General features: G+C 35.4%; 4 protein-coding genes across 9 annotated transcripts; 3 read left to right on the plus strand and 1 right to left on the minus strand.

Annotated features, from left to right (window-relative positions):
- Positions 1-500: 500 nt before the first annotated feature.
- LOC18614677 (Protein kinase superfamily protein) lies at positions 501-4,777 on the plus strand. 4 transcript variants are annotated; one of them, XM_088802910.1, is made up of 8 exons: positions 501-646; positions 1,210-1,701; positions 2,212-2,377; positions 2,469-2,519; positions 2,625-2,807; positions 2,943-3,027; positions 3,248-3,969; positions 4,079-4,777. In XM_088802910.1, the coding sequence occupies exons 2-8, from the start codon at positions 1,238-1,240 to the stop codon at positions 4,448-4,450; spliced, it is 2,043 nt and encodes a 680-aa protein (XP_088659036.1). In that variant the 5' UTR covers positions 501-646; positions 1,210-1,237; the 3' UTR covers positions 4,451-4,777. The 4 variants fall into 4 exon arrangements, with proteins under 4 accessions (XP_088659036.1, XP_088659037.1, XP_007052606.3 ...); XM_088802911.1 differs by having other exon boundaries at positions 4,082-4,777; XM_007052544.3 differs by having other exon boundaries at positions 3,251-3,969.
- A 4,433-nt stretch (positions 4,778-9,210) lies between these two features.
- LOC18614679 (protein EMSY-LIKE 3) lies at positions 9,211-14,567 on the plus strand. Its single transcript, XM_007052546.3, has 10 exons — positions 9,211-9,550; positions 11,284-11,492; positions 11,583-11,692; positions 11,804-12,056; positions 12,158-12,379; positions 12,456-12,524; positions 13,072-13,314; positions 13,434-13,502; positions 13,582-13,645; positions 14,021-14,567. The coding sequence occupies exons 1-10, from the start codon at positions 9,523-9,525 to the stop codon at positions 14,062-14,064; spliced, it is 1,311 nt and encodes a 436-aa protein (XP_007052608.2). The 5' UTR covers positions 9,211-9,522; the 3' UTR covers positions 14,065-14,567.
- A 695-nt stretch (positions 14,568-15,262) lies between these two features.
- LOC18614680 (protein N-terminal asparagine amidohydrolase family protein) lies at positions 15,263-19,567 on the minus strand. 2 transcript variants are annotated; one of them, XM_088807006.1, is made up of 11 exons: positions 19,343-19,567; positions 18,782-18,970; positions 18,628-18,657; positions 17,905-17,969; positions 17,720-17,819; positions 17,575-17,613; positions 17,281-17,472; positions 16,777-16,955; positions 16,461-16,580; positions 15,698-15,991; positions 15,263-15,536 (listed from the first exon to the last, which is right to left on the minus strand). In XM_088807006.1, the coding sequence occupies exons 1-10, from the start codon at positions 19,415-19,417 to the stop codon at positions 15,847-15,849; spliced, it is 1,134 nt and encodes a 377-aa protein (XP_088663132.1). In that variant the 5' UTR covers positions 19,418-19,567; the 3' UTR covers positions 15,263-15,536; positions 15,698-15,846. The 2 variants fall into 2 exon arrangements, with proteins under 2 accessions (XP_088663132.1, XP_017969672.2); XM_018114183.2 differs by lacking the exon at positions 18,628-18,657 and having other exon boundaries at positions 19,343-19,566.
- A 253-nt stretch (positions 19,568-19,820) lies between these two features.
- LOC18614681 (proline-rich family protein) lies at positions 19,821-23,932 on the plus strand. Of its 2 annotated transcripts, none has more exons than XM_007052553.3 (7): positions 19,821-20,212; positions 20,406-20,458; positions 20,554-20,599; positions 20,709-20,786; positions 21,196-21,315; positions 22,146-22,225; positions 23,481-23,932. In XM_007052553.3, the coding sequence occupies exons 1-7, from the start codon at positions 19,877-19,879 to the stop codon at positions 23,587-23,589; spliced, it is 822 nt and encodes a 273-aa protein (XP_007052615.3). In that variant the 5' UTR covers positions 19,821-19,876; the 3' UTR covers positions 23,590-23,932. The 2 variants fall into 2 exon arrangements, with proteins under 2 accessions (XP_007052615.3, XP_007052616.3); XM_007052554.3 differs by having other exon boundaries at positions 21,199-21,315.
- The last annotated feature ends 1,406 nt before the right edge of the window (positions 23,933-25,338 follow it).

Here is a 25,338-nt window from a genome sequence, read left to right on the forward strand (position 1 = left end):
CAGTTATATTTTAAAAGTATTTATATTTATATATATATATTTATTAAAACAATTATTCACTTGCAATATATATGACAATAAATATTAATACATTTAAAAATAGTAAAATGAATTTGAGTAAGTATTATTCAACTAAGTAATTAATTTTTACTGTTTATGTCTATTTTGTAAGTTAAAAGATCCTTATCACCTAGTACTTTTTCTCTTTCAATTGTAGGTTAAAAGTCACCATAACTAAAAATTTACAAAAGAAAACAAATTTTAATTATTGAATTACATTATTTTGAGGAATAATTATTCAATTACGTGTATATATATATATATATAAGCTACTAAGAATGAGGAGAGAGGGTTCCTTTGGCAGACAATGTATGGAATACAGAGTATATACTCAAAATATAATGTATATGCATAGCAATGCGTATTCCTAATTAATTATTTTATTTATTATTAAGATAAAATATTTTTTAAGAATAAAGCAATGCGCAAAGACAAAAAAGCCTCAAAATCAGATCTTTAAGCAAAAGCAAAGCCTCACCTTCTCATCTCTTCTCGTTTCGTTGTTCAATTCTCAATCATCTATTTCTGTCAAGTAGTGGAGTATCTTTTCTTGATTAGCCTGCTGTGCTCGGCTTGATCTAACCAGGTACATTCCAGATATCTTCTTCTTTTTATTAAGATCGATTTGATAATTCTTGTTTCTTTTTAGATTCATTAATTTGATTTTCATACGTAGCTGCCGTGTTTCTGTTTCGCTATCCACTCATCGCTGCAGAAACAAAACTACGAATACCAATTAAATATAATAACTGCAGTGATTTTTGGTTCTGGATGGGAATTGAGATCCTGGTTGCAAGTTGCTTGTTTTGTTCTACTCCAGCATTTAAGTGTATTTAGATCTGCTGTTATTGTATTGCTAATGCTAGATTGATTCTATTTGCAGTCGTAAAACATAAATCATAGTAGTAATTCATAAATCATAGGTTTCATAGGTTGTGAAATGTTCATTTTCTTTTTAAATTCCAGCATCATCGTCATCATCTTCCTATTTGTTTTATTCATTTCCCAAATTTTTTATACTAGTACAAGTTTTCCGCTGCTCCTGTCCTGTTTTATATGCCCTTGGGATTTTTCATATTTCTCTTTTATTTCCAACAAGAACCATCTTTCGTTTCTTTCTATTATTAATGCTTTCCATCACTCCCGCAGAATCTTTTCTACCTTCATTCTACCAACTATGTGGAGGTTCAAGCCATTTATGCAAAAAGAGCCAGCAGGGCTCGAGGGCAAATCCCTTGATGTGTCCAATCTTAAACTTCATGTTCGCAATGCCATCGCCGAGGGGGGCTTTTCTTGTGTCTACTTAGCTAAGGATGCTCTACATGCTTCAAAGCAGTACGCCTTGAAGCACATCATATGCAACGATCAGGAGTCCTTGGATTTGGTCATGAAGGAGATCTCTGTCATGAAATCACTACAAGGACATCCAAATGTCGTCACACTTTATGCTCATACTATTTTGGATATGGGAAGGACCAAGGAAGCGCTCCTTGTCATGGAATTTTGTGACAAATCTCTTGTTAATGTCTTGGAGACCAGAGGAGCTGCCTATTTTGAGGAGAAACAGGTTCTTACCATTTTTAGGGATGTGTGCAATGCAGTCTTTGCAATGCATTGCCAGTCCCCACCAATTGCTCACAGGTAGTACTAAATACTAATGCTACATATTTGCCTCATCAAGTTTTTAGGTTTCCCGCTTTGATGCCTATTTTAACCACGGAAAAAACATTTAACTTTCAATTGAGCTTTTTACTCTTCCTCGATGTTCAATTTTAAAAACTGCTGAAACTTTTTGTAACTTCTTATTGCTTTATATTTTTTTTATGCAGTACTGCTACACACTAGCCTCTTTTTTTTTTTTTTTTTTTCTTACGGAGAGTTATTTGTTCTTGGCAACTTCTTGCTATATTTGACTTAGGATGATACTGTTTCAATGATATTCCTTCAGACTAATTTACTCTCTTTGACATGCAATGGGAAGGATCAGATCAAATAAAATGCCATGATCCCTTTTTATTTGGCCCAAAACTGAAATCCTGCTTGTGATTTCCCAAGAAGTTATTTATCAGTGCTATATATTTTGTGCTTTTCCTAGAAGTTGTTTCTTACTGGTGTGTGTTTCCTTACTCCCTGTCATTTTGATTTTTGTAGAGACTTGAAAGCTGAGAACCTTTTGTTGGGTTCCGATGGAGTATGGAAGTTATGTGATTTTGGGAGCACATCTACCAATCACAAGCGTTTTGAGAAGCCTGAAGAGATGGGTATAGAAGAAGACAATATCAGGAAGCACACCACACCCGCCTATAGAGCCCCTGAGGTTGAATGACGAATTAATTTTCTTAGAAAATTTTTATGTTTTATGGTGTTTAAAATGTTTGATTTTTGTCTTCATTCTTTTATTGGCATAGATGTGGGATCTATTTAGAAAAGAACTTATAAATGAAAAGGTGGACGTATGGGTAAGTCAACTGCATCTTGTATTTCCATATGAAATCTAGAGACAAATTAGATTAGATATACTCTTAAGTGTAAGCATAGACTGAAGCTGCTCTGTCATGTTGCAGGCCCTTGGGTGTCTTCTCTTTCGAATTTGCTACTTCAAGAATGCATTTGATGGTGAATCAAAGCTACAAATCTTAAATGGGAACTATCGTATTCCAGACTTACCTAAGTACAGCTCTTCAGTTAGAGACCTAATCAAAGACATGCTTCAAGCTTCACCTGTTGACAGACCTGACATCACGCAGGCAAGCGCTTTGCTTGATTGGCCATTCATCTCCATGAATTTAGGTTAGTTTTAGATCATCTATGTCCATGGTAATCTTTGGCAGAGATCTAACATTCTGCTCACTGATCTTGGGATTTTCTTCCCATGATGGCAGGTCTGGTTTCGTGTTAATGAGCAGTTGCCTGTTGGTCTACAGAAGTCCTTACCTGATCAGCCACCTGATATGCCATCTATTGAAGGTGAACATATATACTACATTAACAGTTCAGTTGTCCATTGAAGGTCTAATACTTGTATTAAATTTAACTGCATCTTGCTATAAAGTTGCTGGTGTTTTTTTTTTTTGGATAAGCCGTTGCTGGTGTTGTGAGATGAGTTGTAGAAGACTGTAGATAGAAAAAGTTTGAATATTAACATTAGTTTTCATTGAACTTGAGTTGATGCTTTGTGCCAATTTAGCAGGTGTTCCAAGGTCTGCAAGTAGGTCACCTCAGATGCCTCGTAGAAGTCCTCCACCACCACCATCTGTGGAACCAGGTAGAAATACATCACAGCCTGGCTCAAGGGCAAGTGGCGGACAGCTTGGTGCTTTCTGGTCCACTCAGCATGCAAAGGACTCAACTGTTGCCGAAGACAAGAGCAGACCCAAATTTGATGAAGATCCCACTAGCTATAGCTCAATGAAACATGACAGGAATCATCCTGAAAATCACCCTTTACCCAAAAATAGTAGCCCTGTGAGAGGGGAAAATATACAAACTCATTCTATACGAAGAAGTGTGCCTGATAAATCACACAAACTCGATGATGGCCCTTCGAAAGATTTTGAAATAAAATTTTTTGAGGATAAAGATACCACCACTACTTTTCAAGACGAGGCCTTTAACACCTTTGTTGCTGAATTTGATACCAATAAGATTAGTTCTGGAATTAATGTTAAAAAAACAGGAAAAGAAGAAGCATTAGAGGCTGAAATAGAGAGGCTGAAAGAACAGCTACAGCAATCTAACTTGGAGAAGGTTGAGATGACTTCCAAATTTGAAAAGTTATCTGCAATCTGTCGATCTCAGAGGCAGGAGATACAGGAGCTCAAGCAAGCTCTAGCTGCTAGAACTCCATCTCCAAATAAAAGTACTTCAATAAAGCAGAACTTACCTGGAAGTCATCATGCTGGAAGTGTGGTACTCTTTTCTTCATTTTGTTGCCAATTTGTTTGCATATAGTTGAACTTTTTTCAATTGAATTCGTACCTGTTACTTATGTTCTTGATAGTACCAATTCTTTTCATAGCAGAGGGAGAAGGTTGAAGGAAAATTGTGGGAATTCCCACAAGAAAAATCTGCTGAGTGGACTACTGCCAGCCCAGAAGCAAAGCCGTGGCAGGCTTTTTCTGAGGATGCCAAACTGCAGCAGCAGTCTCTTTCAAAGGATAATGTCCGGTCGGTTAGAACCAGAAATGGTCACTCAAACAAGCATGTTGCTGAAGCAACTTCTGGATTGGACACATGGAGTTTTGGCACAGATAGCTTTACAGCTGCTCCTGCTGCCAGTCCCCAGAGATTGAAACCAATGAGTGAAGGAAGTAGTTCTCAGCGCTTTGGTGAGTCAATGATCAAGGAGAATCATCCAACTTCCCAACCTGCTGGGTGGGCTGGTTTCTGATTTAGTAAGTTATGATTTATGAGGAGTTGTCTCCTCACAATGTTATGTTTAATACTTGTGGTTGGAAAGATGAGGAAAAAGAGAATTTGAATTGTGTGGCTTGCCGCGCTTGTTTTTTACTGTTGATTGTCTGTGTGCAATAGAACATCTGCACATTTTTTCTGGGCGAAGCAGCAAATACAAAATGTATACTTTTTCTGCATGTCTTGATGTTGATTGTTGTCCACGGATAATAACTAATTTGTTTTTGTTGAAAGTGGTGGCGTGGGGGCAGTGGAAGGAGTTCTCCGGTCCTCTTCCTGCTTTCCAACTCGGTGCTTCATAATATGCTGTTGTTTTCTTGATGTGTAAAAAATGATGGGTCTCAGAGAGGCTATTCCGTGGGGGTATATAATTGTTAGGGTCAGGTAGAAGCATTGTTCTGATATCTGGTGTCCATCACATTAATCACATTAATGTTGCCTCAGTGACAAAGCGAGTTCATGTCATAGATGACAGTTATTTGTCAACTATGTCAGATGTGATCATCTTAATAAAGTTCATCTAATCCAACGGTGTGACTCAAAAGTGATTGTTGTTTTAAAACCTCATCCTTGTCACAGTCATGGAATGCAATTTTTGTATATATTTATTCGATGTGTTAAAAGTAATAAATTTGAGCAACAAATTAATAACCCTTTCAATAGTTGAAGTCAAGATTTTTGTAGCATTTGGTACGAGGGAAGTGAGAGAATATTCTCGTAATGTATTTAATTAAATTATATTACAGTGTTTGTTTTACAATAAATTATTGTAATGTAAGATTGCAATGCAATCACATTACACTTAAAGGATATAATGTGATTGTAATAGTTTTAAAATGCAATCACATGACATTGTATTTTACAATATTTTTAAATACATTTTTACCTTTCAATTTTAGTATCTTGTTAAAAACATTATGTAATGTTATAATTAAAATAAAAAATATTAAAATAAAATATATAATATAAGAATTAGAATTTAAAATAAAATAAAATATAAGAAATTTAAATTTATATAATATAGGTAAAAGAAATTAAAATAAAATATATAATATAAAAAATAATATTAAAAAAATAAAAATAAAATATATGACATTAAAAATATATTTAAAAATGATATTATATTAAAATTAATAATAATAAAAACAAGTATATTAAATTTATATTTTAATAAATAGAGATAATTTTGAAAATTAACATTACATTCCTAATAAAGTACTTGTAAATCAAAAGCTGTAATGTTATCTTTCTTACATTTTAATCATTATTTTGCTTATATATCAAACACTGTAATGTTATTTTTTCTCTAATCACATTACTTGCAATCACATTACTTGTAATCACATTATATTATAAAGTACCAAACACTTAAAGGTCAATTTGCCCTTTATTTATTAATGAAAAATATGATTTTGTTAAATTTGTAAAAGAGTTGTTTTCGTCACGTACGAAATGTTTTAAGAATCTATAATCTTTTGTTTATATAAAAATTAAGTCTAAAATGAATAATTTGTTTGTGGAGACATTTGGGAATTATGGAATCCACATTGAGACATCTGTCACAAGGATGATTAGCAATGTTTCTCTTTTTTTTGGCCGTTTACTTGGTTAATTAAAGTGCCCAAAAACTTAAAAGAGACAAAAAAGTTTTGACCGGAAAGTATTCAACTCTTTCCTGCTTTGCCTAGCGTGAATGCTTCTACTTGTGTATATAATGTTCTCACTTGCCTTGTTATTTGATATTCATATTCTAGTGAAAAGTTCTGCCGCCTCTTTTGTTCCAACATGCCCTGGAGCTCAGAAGAGACGATAGGAAAACCAGAGAGGGAAGAAAAGTGTGTATTTCTCATTACTTTATCAGTTTTTGCAGCAGAGTTTATATAGATATATATATATATATATATATATATATATATATATATATTCAACTGACCAATAAGAAACCAGCTAGACTACCTAACTAATTAACTAAAGTAAAATAATTACGGTAAAGTGCTAAACAGTAAAAGTAAACCATACTGCTAATAAAAATAAAACACGTGTCATATCATTCTTCCTAGTCTTCAGGTTGAGGCTGCAATCTGCATTAAGAGCCGCTTCTTTCTTCTTCTCTTACTTGATGACTTAATATCTTTCTCCAAGTGAATGGGATGAGCTTGCCCCGGCAAGTTGCCGCTTTTAAATGGAAATGTATGTTAAATGCTTCAAGCGTTGGGTGCGTCAAACATAATTGTTCCTCCCAATCTGACTTAGAATTGGATTAAAAAGTTTTATATGGGATGGATCATATGCTACGTACGAAGCTTTCCACACACAACCAATCTTCTCACCTTGTTCGTACTTGTGCCCTGTTGCATTTTCCTCCTTTAATTAATCAAGACACCTGAAGAAGGTTATTACGAACCTGAGTGCCCAGCCAAAAGGAGGAAAGTAGTTGTCCCAGCTGCAGTGCTGCACCCTTTTCTCAGTAGATATCAGCAGTGTTGAGTGACTGACAATGAACACCACAGATGGAAAGAAAGGTCCAAGGACAAAATTTTGGAGCATCAAATGAATCTTCTTTTGATTACGCAGCCCTTCTTCTATATTAACTCATCCATTTCCCAAGCAGCCTTCAGTTCCAGACACGGGAAAGGTGTTCCGGTATCAGCTACCGCCTACCGCTACCAGCCATAGATCAAGAATCAAGGAAGCTGAATCCTGGTTCATCACCTAGTACATCTAGTGTTATGTCTAGTCATTTTGCAGCACCGACTTGAGCTTTCTATGCAGCTGAGCAATACATGGGGATTCCGCAAGGTGATTATTTTATCGGTGGCTTATTACCTGCAGATCATTCCCCGGCATCAATATAGCAAAGGTACTCAACTAGCCTGTTAGATCAGCCTCCCAAGTGTTTAATCAAAATCAAAAGCCATAGAGAATCTTGAACTTCAATCAGGAGTGAAGTGTCATCTAGAAAATAACGAATACCCCAGAAGTTGTGAAAAAGCATTTCTTGCTTCGTACCAGAATTTGCCAACAAGTAACCTTTTTCCACAACAGAAGAAAGCAGAAGATGATGAAGAGGCCATCCTGTACCAAAGGCAAAGCCATGCTAGCATTAAGGATCATCAGGTGACTGATTTGTGGAGAGAATTCTAGTGAATCTATATATATATATATATATACACTTTTTACTTACATTTATTTACTTATCCAATTAAATTAAAATTAATATATATAGTGCGTGCGTATATGTATTGTAGAATGTACGTTGGTGTTGATTGGAGCCTTGCTGTTGGTTTTCTCACTGTACGTTCAGGTTGGTTATCATTTATCCGGCTCCCATCCAAGCTTCTGCATTCAGGCAGAGAAGCATGTTCGAAATCTTCCATATGGGCCTATAGCTATTAGCAACAACAAGTACAAGTAGAATGTTCCAAATCCAAGATCAGCAGTGACCAGTAAAACGACAATAAAATGGACTCAGGATCTTCACAAACGATTTGTGGAATGTGTAAATCGTCTTGGGGGTGCGGAGAGCGAGTGATGATTAATGGGTTCGATCCTGATCTAATATCTCCCTCTAGCTGTAGCCTATAGCTAGCATTGCAAATGAAATTAGATCATTAATGATTGTTTCTTGTAAATTTTCCTTGCCAGAATTATCCTACTGCCAAGCACATTCCTGAATCAAATGATTGAGGAGGTAGAATAATATATATTGTAATCTTTAATATTGAACCTTCTGCTAGATACATATGTATATAGTTGTCAAGCTAGCTAGCTAAGCTTGCTGCACTAATTAATCAAACATCCATCCATCTACGTACAAGCACTCATACAGTAATTCCATGGTATATTTAAATCTTAGTTACTGGTATTTGGGGTGGGGGCCAAAACAAATACGTACTACTTCCTTTGACATCCAGCCAATGAGCTCCCAAATTTGAATTTGATTGAATGCCGTTAGTTTTAATATTGTACATGCTACGTTGGGTTTATATTATATTTTATATGGAATGGAACTCCAATTCTCTCCGTGCTTAGCAACGGGATGTTTAGGGTTATTTCAGGATTATTTCTTTCAATTTCCTGGTTTTTAGCTCTTATTTGGCTTTATAATTCCTATTTATATTTATTTTTCACTATATATATATTCTCTTAATTGATTTGAAGACGTTGAACATACATATAATTTTCTTTTATTCAAATTGTTTAGCCATTTAGTAATATTGATTGTAATAAAAAGTAATAATATTGTTTCCATTTAGTTGTTAAATATTGTTATCATACATCCTATTAATTTAAATAATCAAAAGTAAAGCCTTTTTGCAAGACCTTAATGTAATCAAAATTTTTAATAATTTTCAGTTGCAAAGAGAAATTCCAAGCAACAACAGAGTATTTACAAATAACTAAAGATGGAGAATTAAGAGACAGAAAGAAAAGTTTTAAAAAACGGAAAATTAGGAATAGTGATGAGAACTCGAGTAACATACATAATTCGTCTTTACAATGTAATTGAAATTTCATTTAAACATTTTAACAAATCAAAAAGTTTATAAATACTATTTTAAAATAATTCATGATTTATAATAATAGATATATTATTAGGTTAAATGTTTTATTTATTTAATTCGCGTCCTAGTATTACTAGTAGTCTAGTACTACACTAGTATTATTATACATGGAGATATACAGAAGAGAAGAGAATAATAGAAGTAGGTTTTTTTATTTTACGTAAAAAGAAAGAAAGAAAGAAAGAAAAATAGTAGAGGTTTTGGATTGTTTGATGTGATAGTAATAATAATAATTTAGTGTTAGAATTGAGCTGAAAAAAGCCTTGAACTGTTGTTGAAACTCAACAAGGAAAAGCCTTGAATCCAAGTAGCAGCAGCACTAGCAATTGTGATAACTACTTTCCAGAAATCAAAAACCTACCTTTGCCTTTCTACAGAACAACATACCCCAATCCCTCAACTTTCTCTGCTCTCTTCGCTCTTAAATTTAGGGTTTCCACTTCCTTCTTCTTCCTTTTAATTCTTCTCCAACGCAACGCTGGCTATGGACTACGAGCCCTATGATAGCAGTGGTCAGTTTCCTATCTTGTTTTCTTCCTTTGCCTTTATGATGATTAGGGTTTCATACTAATATCATTCTTTTTTTTTTTTTCAAAATTTGTGTTGATCATTGCTCGCCCGCCTACCTTTCTCCACACGATGTGGTTAGAGTTTTCAGATAGAATTCGTGTTTCAATTTGCTATACTCTGCTGATTCCTTAGTTTTTTCCCCCTTACAGCCGCTGCTTTTTATTGTTGCTTTTACTTGTTCTTCAATTTCAATTTTTTTTTTCCAAAAGAAGAGAGAAACTTTTGGTGCACCTAGGGAGCTAAAACTGCTTTCACTTATAATCATGTATTGCGGCACTAATTTGTGAAATTCTGCTGATCCACTCGATTGATTGATTAAACTGTATGCCAAAGGTTCAAATTTGAAGGTTATTCAGAGAATGAGAAATCCCTCATGAAGCCCATCACTTTCCATCTATCAGACATCTTGTGATTAGGCTCACTAACAATAAATTTGTTTGCTAAACAGGCTGCTTGATACACTTTTTTCTTCATTCTGCATTCTACTGTTTTCCCATTGTTATTTGTAATATCTTTCTGAGCATTGGCTTCGCATTTTAAACTAATGTTGTTAGGTAACTTGGTTTCTACCACGTTATATGCTTTTGTAATTAGTTCCCTCTTGTTTATTGGCACTTGTCACTTTATCCCTTGTATTTGATAGTTACTCTCTTTCTATGAGCTCCTCAGCTTTTGCTAGCATTTATTGTGATGTTGCTCATTGGTTTCATATATTGCCTGCGTATCACCTATTTGTCTTTGTATATTAGCCCACAATGTATTAACATAATGTATTCATTTTTTCCCATTTACTGAGCTCACTACACAAAGACCTTTTGATGTAATGAATTGGTGTGGGATGACAAGGGGAAACTAGTGTATTTGAACTAGGGTCAGACTTTATGAGGGGATGTGTTATATGACTCTCACACTAGTCAATCCCAGGAGAAGAAACTCTCGTGCATTCACTAGTTTAGATCTTAGAACAACTATCTTCTGATATTACCTTCTTTTAGTTCTAGAGAAAACCAAAACAAAGCTAATATAGGTCCTGCAAGGCACACTTAATAACACCATAGATGATCCTCAAAAGTTAATGGATAAGCTAATTAAATGAATAAAGGCGACAAAAGCTCCTGCAAAAGACTCAAGAAACCCTACCAATTGAGTTTGGACCAACAAATTGAGAACATGAATAAATAAAGTTTTCAAGTTGCCATGATAGTGCTTACTGAACAGTACTGCTAAAGTTTTGTGCAAGAAAGCTTAGCACAAGGCCCACTTCAAAATCAACACTTCAGGCTTCTAGATATAGCTCTTGTATTTCCTATTAACTGGTGCTACTGTGATTCTGTGAATGAATGAAATGATTATGCTGAAAAATTTTTTTTGCAATGTTTTCGACCTGATCTCATAATGTGAATGGTGTTAAGCTTTGTCCTGAAGTGCTCAAAGAACATTCTTTTCCCCCTTCCTAGGGCAATGAGCCATCCTATTTGTTAAGATGGGACTTCTATTCTTTGGACTTCCAATTTTAAACAGTGACTTAAGATATGTAGTTCACGGCCTTATGTGTGACTTTTATGTGATCTAAATAGTTTAGTTACCACTATTGATCTATGAAGACAAATATCTTTTCATGAACACTGCTCAAGCTGCAATTCACTTACACTATTTTATTTTGAAACAATTGTAGGAACTGATGATGATCTACCACCATCACATCAGAATAGAATTCCTAGAACTGGACGAATTGCTGGGAATGGAAGATCTGCCGTAGCTTCAGTGCCATATCCTAGGATTTATGGCGAAACTGATATGGAGGCCCAAATTCACCAGCTTGAGCAAGAAGCATACAGTTCAGTTCTAAGAGCCTTTAAAGCTCAAGCTGATGCCATTACTTGGGTACTTTATTAAAATTGTTTCATGAATTTAATATCTGTAAATTTGTTTGATTAGATTTAAATGTCTGCTTTGTAAATGTATTCTCTTCAGGAGAAGGAGAGTTTGATAACAGAACTTAGAAAAGAATTGAGACTATCAAATGAGGAGCACAGAGAGCTTTTAGGCCGGGTTAATGCGGATGATGTCATACGGAGGATAAGGTCTGCATTAGCTGAGACAAATATTGTTTATTAAGACATGAAATCCTTTATAAAGCTTCAGTGCTTGTTTTTTTTTTCTTTTATTGGTAATGATCCTGTGAATGCCATTAGGGAGTGGAGACAAACAGGGGCACTGCAACCCAGCATGCTTAATGCTGGTCAAGCTGTTCATGATCCTGTGCCTAGTCCCACTGTGTCAGCATCTCGCAAGAAACAGAAGATAACCCAGTCAGTGCCTTCACAATCCTTTGGTGGGCCATCCCCACCATTTCACCCCCAAGCTGTTGCTCCATCTCACCAACCATCTTCCTCGGCTGCTAAACGAGGACCTATAACTGGCTCCAAGGGCAAGAAACATAAACCAGTGAGTTAGAATTATGAATATTTCAAGTATAATATTGAAGTCTTCAAAACAATAATAACTCCGTTTTGTCTACTTCAATTGCATTCATTGTAATTTGACAGAGTTTACCTGGTGCGCCTTCCATGAAGTCCATGCAGTACCCCTCCACAGGTCCAGCTGGGAGGGGTCAAGTTGTTAATAGGGTATCCTCTGGTACTGCCCTTGTGAGTGAACCTGCTGAAGGGGCAACATTTGATCCATTAATTGGGAAGAAAGTAAGGACAAGATGGCCTGATGATAACAATTTCTATGAAGCTGTCATAACTGATTACAATTCAGTTGAGGTTTGTATGGACTAGGATTGTGTATAAAATTTAGTTCATACTGGTTTTTAGCCTGATTTGTTCTAGTCCTCGTTAGGGACGACATGCGCTGGTCTATGATATTGGTACCGCAAATGAGACATGGGAATGGGTTAATCTCTCAGAGGTACATCTGCTATTTGGTCTTCATGATCCAATTTGCTTTTCCTATTGAAAATCAAAATCCTCAGATCTAGGCATGCCGAACTGTTTAAACAACTTTCATGTTGATAAATAACCTCGATCCTTGTTCTATTCTTTAGCCATTCATATTAACTTATTAATTTCGTCAATATGGTACTGTGAGCTTGTCAGATGTATTGCAGACACTGAAAAATGTTACAAGTTTAGCAAATCTTTAGTTCTGGACATGAGGATTGCGTTTCCACAGTTTGTGGAATTTGATAATTTGGTGATCCAATAAACCTAATTTCAGAAACGAATGGCTTGATTCTTTAGTTGAAAGATTATCTTTGCATCGCGGAAGCACCTGTTCTGTCATTTATTTAGTTTAGCAGCAATATATTTCACTAGAAGAAAAATGTTAGCACATTGCATTCTTCTTTTACTTGCATGTGTTGATACTATGACATTTTGTTTAGTTTCTTCAATTAAATCAACCATTTTCTTCATGATTATACTATAGTCACTCAGTCTTCTGTTTTTTCATGCAGATTTCTCCTGAGGATATACAATGGGAAAGTGAGGTCCCTGGAATTCCTCATCGTGGTGTTTATGGTGGACCTGGTCACGGGATGAATAGATCTGTAGGTCGTGATGGTGTGCCAGGTGCAGGAAGAGGTAGAGGTTTTGCAAAGGGGCCATCAAGAAAAGATTTTCTACCGTCACAGAATGGCATTGGAAAGAAAGCACTAGATGATATACAAATTCTTCACACAGATACTCTAATCAAGGAGGTAAAAGAAAATAGGTTGTCATCATGTGGAGTTTTCTGTGAAAATAGTTTATCCACAGCAGGGTGTCTTGATTACTTAACGAACAAACATGTGCATTATTTTTTTTTGGACTTGGGCAGGTGGAGAGGGTTTTTGGTACAAACCATCCTGACCCCCTTGAAATTGAGAAAGCAAAGAAAGTGCTAAAAGTAAGAATAGTAGCCATGTGAGTACCCTCAAACATGTCAATGTCAAACTACATCACTAATTCTTAATTTTCCAATACAGGAGCATGAGCAATCGCTTATTGATGCAATTGCCAAGCTCACAGATATATCTGATGGTGAAAGTGGTAATTTTTTTCTTCTTTTACCTTATTCTTTAGATTTTATTGTATATCCATGGTCTTAATTTTGGAATGATAACATTTTATGGAGGGCTTGCTTCAACATCATTTAGATGTTATATTCTTCTTCTTCTTCATCTTGTTTCCATAATGGCAAACTATCTTCCCTAGAATGAAGTAGAAGCTAACAACTGCTAGGGCAAACTTGTTTGTCATTTGGACCCTCTATGGCTTAAATATATGGCTATATTTATGATTTTGGGTACTAATTTTGTTTTCCTGTGAAAATGCTTGTATATTGATTGACATCAAGAAGCAGTTGGTTTTATTACAGCTGTTTTCCTGAATAGGCTTTTTTCTTTAAAAAAAATAAAATAACAGATGAGGGTGGCCTCCAGTTTGGGCAACCAATGGATCGAACATGATGAAGAAGCAGTTTTTGTAGGAAGACAAATAGCTTATCCATGTATCCTGATAGAATGGTCAGAGGTGAATGGATGAATGCTTGAGTTGACAGTAAGATGGGTAGCAGAGACAGTTGCTGGTGGGAGGGTAATTCTTGTATAATACACTTTTTCTAACTGTATTTTCCTCAACAGGGATAACTCTAGGTTTGTGGGGGTGGATAGGTATTACTGTAAGAGGGAATTATTTGTTGTAGTTGTTTGCTAATTTCTTTGTAATTGATTAGAAAAAGAAGAAGAAAATAGTAGCAGGCTGATGTTTGATGTAAGATTATTGAGTTAGCAATTACCGTGTGTTGATTTAGAAATGTATTTTTGTTGGTACCTTTCGGCAGCCCTCTCGTCTGTTATCAGGACGTTAAAACTTGGGAGTAAACGCAATGGTAGCAGCACGCATTTTGCCTTGGGGTCCTTGTAGCTACAGAGATTTGTATTGTAATAAATATCTTTCTTGGCTTCTTCAAGTATTGCTCAAATTCATCTTGACAAGCATTTTGCCTCAAAATTATTAAATATTTGTCAAAGAGGGAGTGTGCCTCTGGCATGGATTGGTCAACCTTTGGCACCAAACAGCTTTTCTTTGTATTGACACGTGATGAAGTTAGGATCTTCAGAAACCCCGCCAAGTTCAGCTAAGGGAATGATATCTCCGAGTCATTATCTGGTAGATCACGTTCAAAAGAAATATTTAGCTTTTTTCTTTTTTGTTTTATAATTTTTAGAATTTTCAATAGTTTAATAGAGAAATAAAATTTAAAAATTTAAAAATGTTCAGAGAATTTGATTATGTCATCTAAATTAAGAATACATTTTTTATATTTAAAAGAATGGAAGCAAAAATTATTAACAAGCTGGAATACCTTAGTTCGTTAGAGCGTGCTTTAACAAAGCTACAAAGATTAGAGGAAGCTCCTAAAATCTATTCCTTTGCCCAAAAAATGTGCCTCAAATGGTTTCTCAAGACTCTTATATATAGATTAAGAAACAACAGAAGCTCGCTATCCTCATCATGTATAGCGAGATAGTAGATTTCCTAATACATGTTTAGACCATTAATCACAGTGAAGTTTAGTGACAATCAAAAGTGTAAAACAAAGCTACGAATCTTGCTATTTTCACTGTTGTTGTGCCGTGCTGGTCACTTCCATTGCTCCCTGTATAGTCACTTTGAAATAATTTTATATAATATTAGAGAGATAATATGTCAGTACACAAAATCAAGCATTTCCTCAATTCAAGCATGGATGTCTCCACAATTTTTTTAGGGAGGTGGAGATGCTTAAAATGGGAGTGGTGATCAATGGCTACAGTAGCAAAAGCATGACACCAGTGTTTGAAACAATTGACAATACAATTATCGGAATATAGCCTCAGTTTCTAACCCTGCTTCCATGTTGCCAGTTATTTACATGTCGTCTCTTGAAGCTATGTCTCTGGAAAAACAAAAACCAATAATCAGGGTATCTTGACTTTGACGTGCTCAAGGAAAACATCTAAGTGTTTTTTTCTACCAAGAGACCCGTCAAAATTTTCTCCTGCTCAAAAGTTAGGAGCACCAATTAACCAAAATTGAAAAGGGAAAGCTGACACTTACCTCAGACTTAAGCTGATAACATTGTCCATAGAGATGTGCTCATGGGGGCCTGGCGTAACTCAATGATGTATACGGCAGAAAAAGAAGCTTGCATAGACTAGTAGGCTACATAAACTAAGTGGAACCTTCAATGTTGTTTGCATTATGAACTATGATTCGTAACCAATATCCTTATCCTGGTGCTGAGAATCAGCACGTTTCCAGCCTCCATCAGCAGTCCTCTCAAAGACATGCGGTTGCCTCAAGGGAAAAGTTTTTTTCCAGTCTGGATGTTTAATCAAATAGTTCCACACCCTTAAAAGATAACAGGTATGCCACTTAGAACAACTCATTTCCTTATGTGAAAAAACATTATGCAAGTCATCGCAGCACTATCGTATTTTCTAGTTGATTATCAATCTAATACACAGGTGCAAAATCATACAGGGAACTTCTGTCTGTGTTTAAAAGATTTAGTATTAACCAAAAACATTAGGGGAAGATGTCATGGACTGCATATACACCAAAGTTTCTACTTCTTTCCCATACAATCTGTTTCCTTGTCCTTGTTACTTGGCATCTAAAATGCAAATCATTTAATTCTAAACTAGAAGGCTCTTGGCTTAACCTCTCTTAATTGCTAACATCTTACAGCCAAATTCAGATAGTAACCAATGCAAAGGCAATGTATAACCATATGTAACTAGCTGTCCAAAAAACAAAATCATGTGTAAAAACTATTGAGAACCATATATATGAACGCTTCCTTTCAAGATGTGCTCACCTTCTTTCATTATCCACAAAGTCTGGACCCTCAGCCGAAGGTGAAGTAGAGCAAGTAGAAAGGATTTCAGAATCAGAAAGATTTTGCAGTGACAAAGCAATTTGTACTAGGCGTATGGTCCTATGTCAACAGAAAAAACAAGAGCAACAACAATAAATTTTAAGTTCATAATATAGTAAGAGAATATTTATTTTAACTTTGCAAAGAAAATAAATATAGATAAGGTCAGAGATGTATAATGTAAAATCAAACAGACTTAGCACAATTGCTGTTGTCATAAATAGCAGAAAGCATAAGTTGTTAAACAACATTCTACCAACTGCAAGGAGCAATAATGAATCGGTCAGTTTTAGTGTCATAAGTATCCAGTAATTTCCTGTGCCAACTGGGGTCTTCATATGAAGCAGAGACTCGAAGTCTCCGGACAATTTCATCTGGACATTGCGAATTTCTATCGAAGCTGGCAGGGATGAGGGATCCAGTAGAACATTCTACCTGAATACATGCAAAAGAAAATAATGTTTGATATGTTTATAGTGTATTAAAAAGTTTCAACAGCACAAGCGACTAGAATCAATCTGAAACAGAGTGTTTTGCCATCAGACTATAAGAATTATCCATTTACCTTGTAGGGGATTTAAACATATGATAATTCTATTAAAAAATTTTAACAACTAATTGAATTATTGACTGATATAATAGTTTCAATATTGCTATTTCAGAATCATGAGCTGCTAAAAAAAGGATATAATGCTTCATTAAACTCTTCACTTCCATTTTCCCTTTCAAATTCAAGAAAATGTCAAAGCTGGAAAGTTACCAGGAACCCACTAAAAATGGGATATGCATTTCCTTGAGAATCCGTTTTGGTGTTATGACCAAGAACACAGAGTGTCTGAACGTGAAAATTTTCCTGTCTCTTCTGCAAAGTTTCAACCATTTTTGTACACAAAGGAAAGGAAAAACCATCCATTCTTGCATTTCCCTCTGGTTGACGGGTGCCTTTAGCATGCTGCATACAAAGGTCGAAATATTCAACTTAATCATTCTTCTTCTGAGCAGGTTCCTATATCTCTAGAAAATCAACAACACATGAGAAGACCAAGGGCCAGACATTTGGTGAAACATCTTCAAAACCACCAACTAGATGCACCTGCATTTAAAATTCAAAAGATTTAAGTCAAGCAAAAGATTTATGTTTCAATTATGATAAATCACCAATGAATTAACAAAAGTAAGGGAAATAGAATGAAGAATACATCCAAATCAACATGAGAATTGTGATCAACAACTAGTGATAACATCTGGATGATGCCAATATCTACAAATTTTGGAGAATCCATATGGGCAACAGAGGTCCTGAATTCAAATCACAAAATCCAAATTACAGATCCAATAAAAAGAAATTCCATCAAGCAATTCGAACTTTCTTGCAAATTCTTACATCCCATTTTCCCGGTTCCGAATGACAAGACCCACACATGTTGTTGCTTCATCAGTGCCAACGTACTTTTTATGCAAGGAAGGAAATAAGGTGAAGGCATTCAATATAACTATAGAATCAAGAAAAAGAGAGGTGTGGTGAATCAAGGCAAAACATGTATTATAAATATGTCCAAAATCGAACAGAAATTCCACGCCTAGAAAAGGCACAAAGCTCTTGAAGGAATCATACATTTACAATCTGAGATAAGGAGCATTCAAGATCAAGTCCACAAAATAACAGTGAAAAGGGTTTGTTCAGTTGGATTTTGGAAAAGGGAGTGGAGATCCATGCTACGTTAGCAAAATGAAAAACAATGACCAAAGATCATAGTGTCTCACTTGCTAATCATTATCTTTAAACATATTAAACAGCCCACAGGATATTCAGAAGACCACTTGAAATAAAATACAATAAATGAGATTGCCATCAGTTCTTCAAGTCTTCAGATACCAATTTTCCCTTCCAGCTGAAATATACAAGCAAATTGATAACCTTTACCCTCACCATGACATTTAACTCCCAACTGATGCAAGAAAAGTAATTGGCTAATACTGAGGCTTAACATTGCAGGTTGAACATCACAGGTCAGAACCTGGGGATATATTTGTCCACTAAATGTCATATTACAATGTTATTAGAAACAAGAAAACATGAACGATTTGCTTCAAAATTACAACTGACTTTTATGTGAAGCAGCAGGAATATTGAGATCTGAATTGTCCAAGATGCGAGGGTACCGAGTTTGAACGAAATGCAAAAGGCCATATATCAGTTGTTACCAAAAAATGGGTACCGAGTTTGATATGCAATTGCAGGAAGTAAAGTGAAAACATACATGGACAAGCGCAGGATCAACAGTAGCATATTCTCTCTGGAATAAGTAGACATATTTAGGGTTATTTGATGATGTTGTTAAGTCAGAGTCCATGGATGCGGAGACTCTCCTCTCCTGGATAGACTTGAAAGAATGTGAGGCAGACACTAGAATGGGGTGTTCCATCAATGCCATCAACAAATTCATTGGCTGTTAAAAAAAAATAAAAAACAAAAAATCATCAGTCCTTGCCTTAAATTCATTATGACATATTCCATTATCCATTATCATCATCCATTATGTATACTGTTAATAAGGTAGCAATCAGTGCGATGAGGTGTAGATGAATTAAATTTATCAAAGAAAAAAATGAAAAAATGAATAGAAAAATGAGGAGCTTTGACTGACATCATTATCATATTGATTAAAAAAGGTTTATTAGCATCAAATACAAAGTTGGATTTACTACGATAATATGCTTTGCATTTTTTACATGATAAAATAAAATAATACTAGTAGAATTATAAGAATGAGATATCTTTATCGTCATATTCTATGAAAGGGTAGATCGAAGGAAAATACCTGAGACTGAGACGATGGCGCTGACGAAGAAGAAGAGGAGTTGGAAGAAAAGGGAAGCCCACCCACAAAAATCATGATGACGATGATTCAACTCAAATCCTTCACTCCTTTAGCACCCGAATCAAAACTCTCTATACTCTGTTGAACAAAAAAATGAAATAAAATCAGAGGAATACTAGACCAGAGTTAGACTAGACTATTTAGAATCGAGTTCTGAGCATTGACCATTGACCATTGCCCTTACTCCCCCAGTGCTCGCTGTGTTTTACTTATGGGCTACTTCTGGGCTCCGACCATACCCAGCCCATAGAGTATTAGATATAGGGCGCTCTTCTATATGTCCTGTATTCTAGTATACGAATAACATATTGTTTTTGCTCATAAGTGGACCAAGATTGAAATTAATCGAAATCGATCCAACGCAGTTTGGGCCGGAGGAGCACACTCATTCACTACTTATAGATTTATATTCCATCTGGTTCTAATCCTTTAGCTTTTAGAATTGAAAAAATTGGGGCGGGTAGGCTGAGCAGAATGTCGAATACAAGCTCGACTCCGACAACCACAATTCGGCCTTCAAGCAGCAGCACAAACGCAGCAGCAGCAGTGACGATGAGTATGAGAGGGCCATGCCCAACAACGTCATATCAAGAGCAGCAATGTCCAACAACAGCAGGAGTGATGTACCCAGTAGCCTCCTCTGGAAGGGGATTCCTTCCAACAAACCACCCATGTCGCCCTCTCCTGCCCTATCATCATCATCCTCATCACTTTGCCAATCCCCGGCCACCGTCTCCATCCCTATCCCTTCCCCATCCTACTCACTTCCATCCTCCTCTTAAGGCCCTCTCCCTTTCTCTCCATCCCAAGGTTCTTACTCTCTTTTTCTCATTATTTGATAACATGGATTTGCAAGGACCATTTGCTTCTTTACATTCAACGTTTAGGGTTTTTAATCGTACTGGAATTGCTTTTTGATTTCTTTCATCTTGTCCTTTTTCGCCTTACAAATTAAACTTTTATTTTTATTAGTCCTAAGCGAAAGGTATAATACTTGTTCTAGGTTGCTCCATCGCCATCTTCACTTTCTGAAACTAATGGCTATAAAAATGTCAGGTAATCTATGTCATCTTTTCCCTTTTTCATTTTTTTCGTTTAATTTGCATATCTCGATGTCAACATTCAAGCCTCTTATCACCTGCTTTCTCCAGGGACAGAACCAAAGACGACTCTCTTGTCAATGTTAGGGATCGAAAGGTAATCTCTCATGTCTTATTTCTCTTGTACGCCGGCTCATTCACTGCATTTTCGTTTCGCTGTGTTCCTACACTAACTTCCATTGATTGCCTTTGAATTTCTTTTGTAGGTCAGAATAACAGATGGGGCTTCTGTTTATGCCCTTTGCCGTTCATGGTTGAGAAATGGATTTCCAGACGAAACTCAGGTTTGCATCTCTTTTGCTGCAAATTCATTTAAAGTTTACCTGCCTTGTAACCATGCTATATTATTTTTTTGAGTTACTACCTATTGAGATCTTAATTTACTCAGAACAGTTTGTTCTTACAAAAATATATTTTTATCTTGAATCAGAATATCAACTCAGCTAATTTTAGGCATGTAATAGTGGTTTTAAGGATATCACAATGAAACAAAGCAATTCACTTGTCACATACCAAAAAAAAAAAAAAAAATTCAATTGTATGCAAGATTTGCTTATTTTCCCTCTTTTTTGGGGTAGGGCTAAGGGGCTTCAAAGTCAGATCTTAAGGTTTTGTAAATTAGACTAATCAAACACCTATTTTTTTGTTTTATTTCATTCCTATGATTATGCCTAATAAGCTTAATTTTGTCAGCAGCCACAATATGGGGATGTTAGCAAGTCTCTTCCGCAGCCTTTGCCTATACCAGTCACGGATAATTTGCTAAAGGACACAGAAGATGAAGAAGAACAAGAACAGGAAGATAAAAAGGAGGTCAGTTTCCTTCAATTGTTCTTGTTGCATTGCCAGCTTTTGCATTCACATATTTCTCAAGTCTGATAATGATCTTACTAGCCATAGTCAAAAATTAATCATTATTGCAAGTAATAAAATGATCTGAGAAATATTTGCAAAGTTGAGTGTGTGTGTGCATGCATGTGTGCATGTGTGTGAGAGAGAGCCTGTTGGTGACTGGTGCAACGGTAACTAGTTAAGAGCCTTGGGCTGGCAAATATAGGAATGTCCATAAATTTTGAGGGCAGCTGCCTTTATGCAAAATTGCTAATAGGTTATAAATTTAGAAGAATAGAAGTTTATATAGCTTCCTGGAACCTGGTTGCATTATCTTATTTATGTGACAGTCTTGTAAGGGTTTGTTCAAATGTTTCATTAAAATGAATTAGTCAACATCACAGCTTTGTCTTTAACTTAGGTTCTTCTTAAAATAAATAAAGTGCCACTAGTACGTGGTATATAAATTGCAGTCGCCTCCCTTTTATTTCATTTTTTGGTATTTTTCTTACTTGAGTCTGAGTTTTTATAATTTTGATGTTTGTCCATACTGTGTTCTTCTGATTTTAGTTTTTACTATCTTTTTAGTTTATATCTGAGTTAATTTGGTTGGGTTGCATGTGATAAGCACTTAGTGTTGCTGTTATCAGTTAATCTTCCATTAACTCCTGAATCTTTTGCTTATTTCTAATAAATGAGGATAACTGCATGTTTGTTAGCAGTGCTGCAATAGTTCTTAAAACCAGAAAAAGCAACTTGGTTTGTGTTTTTCTTTCTTAGAATGAGCTGAACTTCCTTTTACCTGCTTTTAGGATGAGCAATCTGTTGAGAATTTATCAGCACAAGATCTGTTGAAAAGGCATATTGACCGGGCTAAAAAGGTTAGATCAAGGTAAGTTTCTTTCATTGCAATTTTGTGTTTTTCAATGAAATGTAGCTGTGATAATCATTTTACATCAGTGATAAGGGCAGGTTGGACTGCTTTATGGTTGTCTTTTATGTTAGCCAACTTGAAGCATACATATTGGTGCCTGAAAAGTCAAAACATTAATCTGTAATTCTTGGTCTTCTGAATGGAGGTATTTATAAGGACCAGGGGTGCGTGCTTTTTACTATTTTCTTTTATATTAGCTCAACTTGAAGCAGGAACAAAGGTGCCTCAAAAGATAGACCATAATTGATTCCTTGTCTTCTTTTTTCAGTATGGTGTATGTCTTTGTGTTTTGCTAAGGTGACTCCAGAATCAGGGAGTCCATCCTAGACCATCAGAATTTGATCAAGAAGCTAAAAAACATTTTCCTTTATGACCTGATACAAGCCCTACATAGTATTTGAGAAATGAAAGTTTTGTATGAGTGTCTGTTGGGAGTGTTATTGACAATATAATAAAAATTAACTTTAAAACCTTAACTACTTCCTCTATTGTGTATTGCATGTCCTTCTGGCATTCACTTTTGGGTAATACGACAAAATACCCAATCTTTTGATGTAAATCCTGGATTATGCTAAAACATCATATCAATGAACATTCAAGTAGCTGCTACATCAATTTGCAAATAATTCCCCTGATGGATAGGGAAAGACTTTTTTTGTTTTTTTTTAAAGGGGGCAGATGGTGAGTGCAGGTTAGTATATATATTTGCGCATTGGGTGCATAGATGTGCGTCGATATATTCATGGCTTGACTGCCCAAAAATAAAAAATATAAAACAAAAAGGAGCAGTGTGAAGTTATGAAAGCATTGTGTACTTTTATTCAGTGTGGATTGACCTTTCACCTTCTTAAAAGATTCCATATGAAATTATTTACATGGCCTTAAATAAAATGGCATTGGAATCACAGTTTGTGCTATTTCACCCTTCCAAGCTAAAGGCAGAGGTTAAGTTGGCAACCAAGTAATGGAGGGACCAAACCTGGCTATTCTAATTACATACTGGTATGAACAGCATGTTCGGATAATGGGTAGAATCTAACTAACTGTTGAAATGACCTGTTTTGTTGACAAATATATTCCTATGGCTTCCGGTTTGTTTTTCATTTTTCCTCAAATAGTATCTTTATAGTTTTCTCTAAATGCTTAGTGTTGAACTCAAATGGGTATATAGAGTGCAGAGAATGATATGGCTATGACTGTCCTTTTGTCACAGGTTAAGACAAGAACGTTTAAAACGAATTGCGAGGTACAAAACTAGGCTGGCTCTTCTCCTCCCTCCCCTTGTAGAACAGTTCCGAAGTGATGCTGCTGCAGGAAACTGATCCAGAATATCAGCATCAGAAACCAATCACACTGGGGCACCCTCATGGGCTTCATGCCATAAGTATATAGTTGTTCTTTTGCAACCTAGTAGTAACTAGAGACTCAAAATTGTTGCGGGGTGGTGGAGCCAAATTTAATGCAGCAATGAACAAACTGTTTTGTCTGTTTATAAATGAATGTAGAGATTCAGATATGCTACAGATATTTCATTATATGCAGCTTGGGTTAGAGTTTTGAAAATGTTGTATTTATAGCTCATGGATGGTCACTATGCGAATTCCGGATTCCTTGTGGCAAATCATCAGAAGAAGATGGAGTGAACCGAATCCTTTATTTTCTTTATATGTGAATCTTGTTATTGTCCACGTTATCTGCTGATTAAACTTGATTGAATCTGACATGGATTCATGAAGGTCATATAGTTGGTGTGTTAGACATGTTGTACTGCTGTGTAATCTAGAGGGATGAGGATGTTGTTGGGTTTTCCCATTTCATAACCATCCCCGAGGTGCATGGATTTGGTTCACCAAAGAAGCCCTTATGTTTAGAGTGGTAAGAGCAAATAAGTGGTCTGTCAGAGGGGAAATGCCAATTTTGTTTGAGTATCTTGGCTTTTGAATGGTGAATTCCACAGAAAGCCCCAGCCTCTAAGTCTCAGCGGAATATGATTGTGATAGGACTAATAAGCTAATTACACCATCCAAAGTGGAATTCAATAAATAAAATTTCAGAACAACAATTTTTCCACCTATTAAATATCATAATTAAATAATTATATTTTAATAAAGGTTTTTTTGAAAGGAAAATCATGATCGTCTGCAACAACAATATAAAAAAATTAGGCGGTAAGCCTTAATCTAACTTTTGTTTGATTGAATTCCTAATTTCCTCAAACAAATCATTTTGAAATGAGTAATGGTCCAAACAAAAAACATTATACATAGGTTGTAAAGCCCGATCTTATAAAATACTATTCATGACATACATGTGATAATAGTATGATTGCATGCTAGGAGAGTCTCGAAAAATTTACAAAAGTCGGTATTGTACCTAGAGGTACAACAAAGTTTATTTAATCATTGAACTAGATCAAATAGGAATTTTAAGGTGAGATTAAGAGTTTCACAGTTCATGGATGACTTAAAATGGTAATTTGGAGTTTGAGGATCAATTTGGAGTCAAATAAGAATTTTCACTAACCAGGGGCAAAATGGTCATTTGCCACCTAAGGATAAAATGGAAATTTTAGAAAAGAATTTTTTGGCCCCATTTGATTTATTGGAGTATAATTTGACTTATTGGAGTATGATTTGAGGTTTAGAAGTGAAAAATTTTAATTTCGGTATAATTTGGAGTATAGGGGTAAAATGGTAATTTTATCAACTCAGGGGCAAAATTGTAATTTTCCACCACAGGATATTTTTTCCAGCACATGGTCTTCCTTTATCTTCATTTTTTACCCTTGACTAAATATGTGGTGGAGATAAAATGTTTAAATTTTTAAAATTTTAAAAATGGATCAATTAGAAAATGTCATGTGTCAAGCTTAGAATATTTTGTTATTTAACTTAAAAATCAGCACAAATCAGCCCATTATTCCCCAAATATTTGGCCAAGCAAGGAAGAGAGGGAAAGAAAGGAAAAACAAAACCTAGGTGAGGAATTTCAAGAGAAAAAGTGTGGAAAATCAAGGAAAACAAGTGAAAAAAGTAAAATTTTTCAACTTAAGCTTGAAATCTATTTTCCTT

This window comes from Theobroma cacao, chromosome 1, assembly GCF_053813885.1.
Source record: "Theobroma cacao isolate CCN51 chromosome 1, ASM5381388v1, whole genome shotgun sequence".
NCBI lineage: Eukaryota > Viridiplantae > Streptophyta > Magnoliopsida > Malvales > Malvaceae > Theobroma > Theobroma cacao.

What these genes read in the sequence shown, in the direction of transcription:
- LOC18614677 (XM_088802910.1), top strand. Translation starts at nt 1,238, where the DNA reads ATGTGGAGGTTCAAGCCATTTATGCAAAAAGAGCCAGCAGGGCTCGAG. An exon ending in ACAGACCTGACATCACGCAG is followed by an intron (nt 2,808 to 2,942) that starts GCAAGCGCTTTG and finishes CCATGATGGCAG; the next exon opens with GTCTGGTTTCGTGTTAATGA. An exon ending in GTCATCATGCTGGAAGTGTG is followed by an intron (nt 3,970 to 4,078) that starts GTACTCTTTTCT and finishes TTCTTTTCATAG; the next exon opens with CAGAGGGAGAAGGTTGAAGG.
- LOC18614679 (XM_007052546.3), top strand. Translation starts at nt 9,523, where the DNA reads ATGGACTACGAGCCCTATGATAGCAGTG. An exon ending in CTGATTACAATTCAGTTGAG is followed by an intron (nt 12,380 to 12,455) that starts GTTTGTATGGAC and finishes AGTCCTCGTTAG; the next exon opens with GGACGACATGCGCTGGTCTA. An exon ending in AATGGGTTAATCTCTCAGAG is followed by an intron (nt 12,525 to 13,071) that starts GTACATCTGCTA and finishes TTTTTCATGCAG; the next exon opens with ATTTCTCCTGAGGATATACA.
- LOC18614680 (XM_088807006.1), bottom strand. Translation starts at nt 19,417, where the DNA reads ATGATTTTTGTGGGTGGGCTTCCCTTTTCTTCCAACTCCTCTTCTTCT. An exon ending in TCCTGCTGCTTCACATAAAA is followed by an intron (nt 17,970 to 18,627) that starts GTCAGTTGTAAT and finishes TTGCATAAAAAG; the next exon opens with TACGTTGGCACTGATGAAGC. An exon ending in CGGAACCGGGAAAATGGGAT is followed by an intron (nt 17,820 to 17,904) that starts GTAAGAATTTGC and finishes ATTTGAATTCAG; the next exon opens with GACCTCTGTTGCCCATATGG.
- LOC18614681 (XM_007052553.3), top strand. Translation starts at nt 19,877, where the DNA reads ATGTCGAATACAAGCTCGACTCCGACAACCACAATTCGGCCTTCAAGC. An exon ending in GATTTCCAGACGAAACTCAG is followed by an intron (nt 20,787 to 21,195) that starts GTTTGCATCTCT and finishes TAATTTTGTCAG; the next exon opens with CAGCCACAATATGGGGATGT. An exon ending in AACAGGAAGATAAAAAGGAG is followed by an intron (nt 21,316 to 22,145) that starts GTCAGTTTCCTT and finishes ACCTGCTTTTAG; the next exon opens with GATGAGCAATCTGTTGAGAA.